General features: G+C 38.2%; 1 protein-coding gene across 2 annotated transcripts; it reads right to left on the bottom strand.

Annotated features, from left to right (window-relative positions):
• Positions 1 to 1,759: 1,759 nt before the first annotated feature.
• On the bottom strand, positions 1,760 to 9,329 carry PLAU (plasminogen activator, urokinase). Of its 2 annotated transcripts, XM_061344222.1 has the most exons (10): positions 9,114 to 9,329; positions 8,066 to 8,123; positions 7,777 to 7,881; positions 7,101 to 7,266; positions 6,685 to 6,770; positions 6,394 to 6,583; positions 5,585 to 5,739; positions 4,499 to 4,639; positions 3,781 to 3,929; positions 1,760 to 2,936 (listed from the first exon to the last, which is right to left on the bottom strand). In XM_061344222.1, exons 1-10 carry the CDS (start codon positions 9,171 to 9,173, stop codon positions 2,742 to 2,744), a joined length of 1,305 nt encoding a protein of 434 aa, XP_061200206.1. In that variant the 5' UTR covers positions 9,174 to 9,329; the 3' UTR covers positions 1,760 to 2,741. The 2 variants fall into 2 exon arrangements, with proteins under 2 accessions (XP_061200206.1, XP_061200207.1); XM_061344223.1 differs by lacking the exon at positions 8,066 to 8,123 and having other exon boundaries at positions 9,114 to 9,226.
• Between the last annotated feature and the right edge of the window lie 387 nt (positions 9,330 to 9,716).

The following is a 9,716-nucleotide window of genomic DNA, read 5'->3' as shown; positions in this document are numbered from 1 at the left end:
AGCAACTCTTCATTCACAATTGCCTTACTAAGATGTAAAGACATCAGTCAGTCTAACAATAAGTTGAATTATCTAGTTCATCTCTATTTGATTAAAAAACCCAACCCAACCCATCAAAAACCTCTCTTGAGAGTTTTTTTATAGTCTTTGGTGTATGTAGCATGACCAAAAAGAATTGACCAAAATGTTTCTGTGAGTACTTTTAAAAAGAGCCAGTTCTGTTTATTTGTAGTTAGAACGCTGCTTGTAGGTCACAAAAATTATTGCTGAAGGCTTTTCAAAAACCTTTCTGAAATCTGTAGTCATTCATCATTAAGCAGCTAGTGCCTGAGACCAAAAGGTTTCTGTGAGAGCTCCATTAGGAATGACTGCACATACACATTAGACTTTTTTCTGAATTCTTAAAATAACTATGAAAGAGTAGATGTTAACATGGTCTCACCTATGAAAATGAGTTAAATTTTGTTTGTAGTCCTGTAATTTAACCCCAAATTCTGCCTTTGTGAGAGAAGATGAATAACTAACAAAACAAATAATAAAACATTAAAAAATAGGCCAAAAAATAGCAAGCCAAATTGCCAGTCTGGGAGCTTTTGACCAGTTACTGCTGGAGTCTTGGAGGCTTACTGTGTTATTTGGTTAGGATGGATGTGACTGCTAACTTCAGAAATTAGACTGCTAATTTGTTCCATGATGGTCATTTCAGAGTAGGAAGTCTTTTAAGGCATGGCAGAATATTGTTATGATACATACAAGCCTTTTACTTTCACTATTACAAACATCACACAAATGTATGACAACTTGATGCTGTAATACAGACTCTTCTCTGTAAATTTGCTATCAACACTCGTTTTAGCAGTGCCTCCAGTCTGTCTCATCTTATAGCTTCCTTAAAGAAACAAAATCAAAGCAGACAACATAGGCTTTTCAGGATGCTGTGTGCCATTAATAACCCGAGAGAGCAGACCTTGAGAGTACGTTCTGCTTGTGTTGTCTGCCCAAACAAAAGAACATAGCTTCGGCAACAACTTCATTTCAGTTTGACAGTGATGCTTTGTCCAGAATTACAGAGTTGGTTTTAAGTAGGTCTTTGTTCTTCACGCTCTCTACCATGAATTCTTATTCTTGAAAAAACAAATCTAACTGAAACATAAATGAAGTTTGCTGTTTAGACTTCATTTCTACTACCTAAGATTGTGCTTAGCAGTACTTGAGATAAACTGCAAATATTTCTCTTCAAAATTAGCATCCACAAACTGTACTGAGGAAAACTGAAACTGTTGCTTTAGTTTCAGCACTTTTCAACACTATTGGTCCATTGTATTCTTCCACACACAGCAGCATTTTAGTTAAGTTAATGAATGAACATTTGAAACTAATCTCTTGCCACCCCTGGTTTGGGTGTTACAGGAGAATAGTTCTGGAGCATTAGAACTGTATTCCCTTAGGGTAAAGCCTAAACAATGTTTTGGTTTACAAGTTCACCTGGTGTTACACAGCACTAGAAAAGAGTCCTGAAGCACATGCAGCATGGCTATCAGGATGAATTACAGTGCTGAGGATCTAAGCTCTGTATTTCATTAAATGCAATTTTATAGCTAAAGCAGGAGACACATTCTTTTCTTATTAGATACTTAAAGAAGGAGTCCAACTACTTATGTTTCACCAAGGAACTTGGCAATTCAGTAATGGCAGTTCTCTTCTGAATCGTAACTTCACCATTTCAAGAGAAGAGGGACACATAAGAACAAGGGGTTTTCTTTAATGATATTAACATCCATAATACAAACAATAAGTTAAACACAGTAAAAATAAATAAAGGTTGAGGTTCCAGCCCTCATACAAATAATTCAAATCTATAAAACACAGACAAGTCAAAAAATAAAACTAGTGGAAAAATAAAGTAGTTTCCATACAATATCAGTTAAATGAATGGAAATAAAGTTCTGACTTCTGGCATCCACAGCATTCAGCGCGAGTCAAGCCTTTACCTCCTCTCCTGACTGCGTAGGTGCATGCATAGAGAGGTTGCACAACCAGACTTTCCAGGGAACCCAGACAACCTTCACCTGGGACCTGGAAGTCATGTTTCCAATATGCCTTCTTGTAGTACAGTTCCTAATGTATTCTTAATAAAGTGTAATGCTGACACAGCTATAGGTGCCATCCTCAAGATTTTACTACATTTGGTCTATCACAATGAACCCTGTACAGCAAATCTCACCTTAGTCCAAATAGACTTTAATCCTTCACATACTAGTGATAATGCTGATGCTGCTTCTTTCACTTTCTGCTGCAACTCCTGACCACCCTCTCAGTACTGGTCTTAACAGGTTAGACTTCTAGGACTTCAGTCATAGTATTGTTCAGTGTGCTGAGGAAAGATTTTAAACTCAGGCCCTGTATAAAAATCTATACTTGAGTTAAATAAATAAAAACTGTACCAATACTTCCAGACCAAATGCTGGTTCATAAGTGAAATAGATAACTTGATACGCATAATATCGTGCATGGGAATACTCATTTAAATGTTAAATACTTTAGCTTCCCACTGAGTGGTTTTCAGGTAAATCAGTGTAGTTAAGATAATATATTGACCACCTCTCTGCCTTAGGAACACCGATGCTAGTGGCAGACCACATGAGCATTTAAAATGAAAGCCGCTTATGACATTCAGAACATTAATGTCCTGGCATCATTATAGGCTTAATCTTGTTCATTTGAGTCCAGCTGTAGAAAAGTCACTTTGGTTCAGGAACAAACTGGCTCTTAGCAATTACTGCATTCATATTGGAGTCAATCCAATTTAGGTATCTGGTAACTCTGGTGTAAACACCAGGCTTGTTTTTCTTTGCACAGCCATCTCCCCAGCTGACAATCCCATAAAGCATCATCCTGCCATCATATTCACAGATCATGGGGCCACCAGAATCTCCCTGACAACAGAAAAAGAACATATTAGTCCATTTTCCACAGATGGAGCCTTTGTAACAGGGAGCATGCAATTGTTTTTCTAAAGTGAAGCAAGCTAGTAAATACCTACAAGCTAAAGTTTTGATTTTCAGGAATGCTGCATACATGGAACAGAAGGCTCATCATCTGTTGTGACTTGAACAGGCTGTAGCATAAGGAGTTTTCTAGCCCCATCCCAGCAGGGAACAGAGAAAGTGGCTACCTTGCACGTAACACTTCATCTTAAGTTTATAATACCATAAATAGGCTAGTGGTATAAGGTTAAAGACCACACACCCAATTCTTTACAGAATCAATTGCCCTCAAGTCCTTATGGACAGAGACAACACTTATTCTTTTTACTTGCTCATATGGCCACTCTGCCCACTAAGGGTGCAGGGAAATAAATGTAGTATTGAGGAATCTGTGAAGGGGCTTAGCAACCCCCTGTAATCCACCTTTTACCCCTTCGCAAAGCTATAGTTAGTATTAAGTGCAAGCTGAGATTGGAATAGTTGTTGTGTTCTTCCGATGCTTCTCTACCAGCCAATTGCTTTAATAGGTTGTAAATAAAGCCTTGAACAGCAACAATGGCTGCGACACCACACTTCTTGTGTCTCCAAAGGCTATCTGAAGGGGTAACACTTAACTCTAGGTCCCAACCCTCCCCCATGTTTGGCCATACTACAGGTTGACTCCACTGGAGGTAATAAATTCCTACTACATAGAGAGACTCTTCTGACTAGCAGGATTACAGATACCAGCAGCTGATGCCTATAGTGTACATGCATCCAAAATTATTTGGAAGATAAAACAAACCAGTTTTACCTTGCATGCATCAGTCTGCCACGTGGGATCTCCAGCACAGACCATGTTGTCAGTAACTCTGATACTGTCATAGTACTCATGCTTGCATTTTCGCTGTGATATTAAGTTTACAGTGGCTGACATTAGTTTTTGAGCATAGAAGATGTCATCTGCAAATAAAAAGATGACTTAATTATTTTCACCATCCAAGACAAAAAGCCCCAACCAACAGCAACACCAAAACACTCCAGAACAGCCACTTTCAGCTATGAAAAAAGATCGTGTAGCCATTTCATTTTCAATTTCAGGCTCTTATTTGCAGCTTAATTTCACTGTTAATGAGCAAGTTAAAGAGAAAAACAAGCGAGCCAAACACAAACTATAAAGCTTAGATTTCAGAGAAGGAGTTTGATAGTTTGTGAAGGAAGATCTGTACAAGTGCAATCCTTTGTTAATTCTCCAACACAGCTTTAGTTTTTTCCTACTCCTCACCACATCAAAAATTAAAATATCACTGTGTTTTACATCTTGGCTTACTTTGTATAATTATAAGTGAGCAGCACAAAGTAGGAAATGCCATGGATAACTAGAGAAGACAATAGCAAAGAATCTTCAAGAGATGCACAGGGAGTACATAGAATAATAGAAAAGAATCTTTTAATCCTTTGCAGATCATACTATAGAAGCATCTGTTCCCATATTGTGGAAGTAAAACTTTGGAAAGAAGTAATTCACTTACAAAATTCTTGTTTCCCATAGCCAGCTATTTCACACCGGGTATTGTCTGCTAAGTAAAGGTTCTTCTCTGGCAAGCAGACTGTTCTGACATATTTGGATTCTACTGCACACTGTCCAGAAGTTGTTCTTATCCTTATCAAAGCTATGAAACAAGTCAGATTTGTAAAGTAAGTTTTCCTCCCCATCAAGTTCTCTGACAATAAGAGTATTAGATAATGAGAACAGTTTCAATTATAGTTCTGGTTATATATGGTTCTTCTCATTGCTTTTGAATTACAGTGGATCATTATTTATTAACCACATTAATTCCCCCAGCACTAGAATTGGCAAACATTCCATCTTGAGCCTCCTTCCTGGAAGAACAAGGGCTGATAGAGAATATTCTTCTGCAAGTGTATCTTCAGATGTTTGAAACCCTCAGTTTCCTGTCTGGCTGTAGATGGCAGCATCTGCTGCCCTGATGAAGAGGGGCAATTTGTACTGTACTTCTCACCAGAAGGCCTTAATAAATAGTCCGAGTCATTTTCCTTAGCAGCAGGAATTTGGAAGGGGCAGTGGAGTTCCAAGTGTCAATTGCAAGAGTGCAAATTGCAACAATCTCTTTACTTTGTTGGCTTACGGATAAGTTTGTGAAAGTTAGAGAGACTTAAAGTCTGGATTAATTCTGGATAGCCTTTGGCTAATGTGGTACTTGATATGGCATTTCCCTACTATATGATGAAACCTACTATGCATGCATTTTTCATTGCTCTCTATGCATAATGTGATCTCTGTAGATACAGAATAAGATACAAGTGGGATGCTGCCACCAGTGCTCATGGAAGAGACACTTTATACAGGTCCAGAGATAAGATAGGCTTATCGTTGACTGCATACCAAGTAATGCATCAGACATGTCGCAAACCAAATTTACACAAGCGAAAAAGTTGCTCTTTGCCCAAGCCTAGTTCTCAGAGGTGCCTAGCTCCTGTTCCATTTAATCTCATCTCGTCTCTGCTTTTACTTCTTCTAGAAAATGTATGCCACAATTACACAGCCTTTGGCTACCCTCAGTTTTTTTAAGGGCTTATATTAAGATGACACTTACCAATATCATTGTCATTGCCACCTGTGTCATCTGTAAAGTCAGGGTGAGAGATTATGTCATCAACCATGAACTCCTGCTCCTTATCATCAGTAACATTCAGCATGGACTTTCCAAGGAAGACTTTGTAAGCTGATTTGTTTTGTGGGTTTTTTGACCTGAGTGAGAGTAAAGAGATTCATGAAGATTACCAGTTTGAGAGCAAGGTCAACAGCTTAGATACAGTCCCAGTTCTGTTTCATGTCCACTTTAACACTGATAAGAAAACAAACAAGATTTAGTCAGCTTTGAAAGTTAATACAGTATTCTAAAGGAAAGCATACCGATTTTTAAGATAAATATTCCTCTACCTTAAAAAAAAAAAAAAAAGGCATTTCAAAATACATGCCTAGTTTAGCTGCTACTAATGTACTAATGCCAGGCACTGGTGATGAAAATCTTCTGCAAGATACCAGGAGGATCAGCTTCCCCTCAAGAAGAGTAAAATCCACCCATAAATGTATTGCTCAACAGTTCTTCACCTCTCAGAATAGCTAAGTTTTGTGAACAGCAAAGGTAAACCTGAAACACCAGCTCCAGTTTTGGCTAAAGTTGTTTAAATTTCATAATACACCAAAATGTTATTATCTTGCTATAGCTCCTTTTGCTGTACTTGGACTCCCAGAGGTTTAATGTTTACAGCTACTCTTCTCATTTTGCTCAAAAGAGCATTCTTACTATGGTACATTTTGAAGGGTTGCTCAGTGAGCAGCATGCAAAGAAATCACCTGAAGGAAGTTGCAAATAAGAAGGATGTGGAATAGTAAACTTACGGACTGTGAAAACAGTGTGCTGCTGTAAGCACCCAGCAAGGGTCAATGAGGCTGCCACCACACAGGAACTGGTCAATGCCCCTTATGTTTTGGAAGATGCCAGCTATCCAGGGCTGAGACTCAACCTCTGCCTGGCTTCCACCAACAATCTTGTAGTATTTGCTCATGCTTCTTTGACCACACGCATGCCCTGCAAAAAGAGAAATTTTGTTCAGATGTTGTTAACACTGCACTAACCTTGTGCTATTTAAAATAATAATAATCAATTGCCTTGAAATTGATGTTACTTACCACACTTTGCCATGTTGCAGGGCGTTTCTTGAATGGTGAATCCCTTTTTGGTGTAGCACCAGGGCCTGTCCCTTCCATTTGGGTTTCTGGAAGAGAAAGGAAGCATTCTTTTCATAAAGACAGAATTTTAAGGTACTACCAGTTTTGCAAAGAAAACTAAGTGTCCTCTAAAGGCCAGAAGTGTTCTGCTGCAAGATATGCCAGAGAAAATTTGCAACTACCTATTATTGTTATGTACTAGGAATTTTGCAGTATGATCAGCTTCAGTGGAAAGCAAGAACTCCAGAGAGTCACATTCCAAATATTTTTAGTAAAAAAAAAAATTTATTTATTTTTAAACACGTGTACCATTATGTGAGGCACTTTTGGACCTGTGACAATAGAAGTCATCCCAGAAAGAGCAATGCTTTTCTTACCTGCAGTAGTTGTGTTTGCCCAGACCAAGCTGCAAAGCATTCCTCGTATGAGCATGGTAATAACCCCTCCTGATTACTGAAGGAAGGTCCCATGGCAAGCATTCATCTTCTGTTGCCATTCCTCTGTAATCCTCCCCATTCTCAGTGTAGCACATGCTGGTGGTGTCTGATAAAATAAATTTCATTAGCAGCATATTCTTATTGATTTTTCTGAGGCAGAAATAATCTGTATGAATACTTTTAATAAGGAGGTTAATTCATTACACTTTATTACAACAGACTATGCAAAATCTGGACCTGTTATATATTTTCATTAAATTTGTTCTGTAAGAATTTAGAATATCAAGAATCTTATGCTTTAAAGCATACATATTGCTTCTTTAATGGTTTCAGTTTACTTCACAATATAATCAGTTCTTCTGAGCAACTCCAAACAAGTTCACTTTTTTCACCCCAAACTAAAACACTTGTGAGGTTGGCAAGAGGTTTGTGAAGAGACAGGGACAAAAGTTAGAGATACTGATTTTGCAACAGTACTAGTTATTTCAGCATAAAGCACTAAAGGATTTCCAGTTACATGCTTATGGATAATACTTTCACTTGGCATTTTGTATTCATGATTTACCCACTTCTTTTTATCTTTTCAATCAATTTTGTGTTTAGACAGATACTCTACCTAGTTCACAATTAATCCCAGTGTATCCTCCAGGGCATATGCAACGATTAATTCCACTAAAGAGGTAATAGGTAATGCAGGTTCCTCCATTCAAACAATGGCATTCTGTTAAGTAAAAGACATCACTAATTAGAGACAAAAATATTTAAATGGGGAAGTAAAGTAACATGTAGTTGCAAACTAAGTTTTAGGTGTTTAAGTGTCATTAGGAGTCTTTCCCTTACATCAAGATGTATTTGCAAGATAAGCTCTTTTTAGGTTCAAGCAGAACAGGCAGGCAGATACTTACCCTTGTGATCCGATCTGTGTTTATATGGCAGCTTGTAGTAGTACTTCCTGGTATAAAACTAAGGGAAAAGAAAAAAATAAGAATTAAGGAAAGTTTTGTTTATGTGGTTTGATTATCTTCCCTACTGCATACCTGAGCAAAGCAGAATTGGGAAGGGAAAAGAAAACCCACAAAACACCTTCAGAAAAGCCCCAGAAGGCTGGTGCACTGCATCAAGTCATCATTATAGTAATTTCTGCAATAAGGATCTAAACAGCTGATCAGTGTCCCTGGAACAGGCACAGAAGCTTTTACCTCTCAGACACCAAGCAGTGCAGCAAAGGTGCAACATTCTCCAGCTGCCTCTGTCATTTTAGTGACCTTGGTACTTGACATTTGTGTCACAGAACAAAAGCCAGTAGATTTATAGTACAGTAGATTCTTGCCCTGTACTTCAGTTCCTGCCTCTGCTTTGCAGGCTGAATATTATATTCTCCATGGAATTAATTAAGATTTGGTCTTTAGTATACTTCTCCCAGAGGTCAAGTGGGGTTGTCTGAGCTAAAACAAGTAGTAGTAACAATATAATTCCATAGTGTTGGTGAATGGTTCCACTGATAGGTATGAACTATACAAGATGATGGTCAAATTCATATCAGTTACTCCTCTTTTAGCATCACACTTTCAAGTAGGGTAGGTGGAAATTTAGTTAAGGCCCAATACCCAACTCCATGAAATATCATTTAACTCTTAGTACTCAGTGTCCAGATCTAAATTCCATTAAAAGAAAAAAGTAATAGCTAAATTTCTCTTATTGCATGAAAGTCTTACTATTTAAATGCTAGCAGACATCTTAGGGTGGAGCAGAACAAGAAGAAAAACTAAAGGGTTCAAAAACGTGTTTCCTGGAGGTATATGTATAGCAGATGCATATGTACAAGAAAAGGCAGCAAAACCAAAAATCAAACCAAGAGCCTGCTAAACCACCCAAAGCAGAAGTAGAATTAAAACCAGAAGTGGTTCCAAGTGGACACCCCCTCCACCCCCCAACGCTTATTTCAAAACTTACAGACTCCAGTCCCGTGACAAGCAAGCCCAGGGTTACTGTGAGGAAGATGAGTAACTTCATGTTCTTAGTTAACGTCTCACTTCGTTCCTCTTCTATCCCTAATATTTTGATTCTGAAAATAAAAGAGGAACTTCACGTCATGTCATAGCTTACAGTGCCAGCTTTCTTGCTTCTGTTGCCTTCAGCTCGTTTCAGAATAAGTCACAACACAGCTGACAGAGGAATTAAGCATTGACCTGCTGTGGAATATCTGCTTATTATTTCCATATATTAAATTAAAAGTTATCATTTGAGGCTTTTCTACACAGTTAGAAATATAGCCAGACTTTCTGTAGAGTTGGAATGAAGCTGATAAAAGGAACATTGAAACTTGGAAAAAAATTCATTCTCAGTTTCAGCAGTTTGGACTAACAGTTGGAAGTTGGCAGATGTATTTAGCTGCTGTCCAGCTGTTTGTACCTGTTCAACTGGTTATCATCACCCATCCACATAAAGGCTATGAAAGGGAAAGCTCCTTTTTTCATTACCTCCATAGTTGCTGACTGTGCCTTTTTGATGCCCAGCACTTGCATAAGCCCAGACACCTCACAGGCTGCCTCTGGC

Source organism: Neopsephotus bourkii, unplaced genomic scaffold (genome assembly GCF_033783945.1).
Source record: "Neopsephotus bourkii isolate Nb327-2 ecotype Australia unplaced genomic scaffold, CSIRO-AGI_Nbou_v1 NB_196, whole genome shotgun sequence".
NCBI lineage: Eukaryota > Metazoa > Chordata > Aves > Psittaciformes > Psittacidae > Neopsephotus > Neopsephotus bourkii.
The sequence above is the reverse complement of the archived record's forward strand: the minus strand, read 5'-3'. Positions and strand labels throughout refer to the sequence as shown.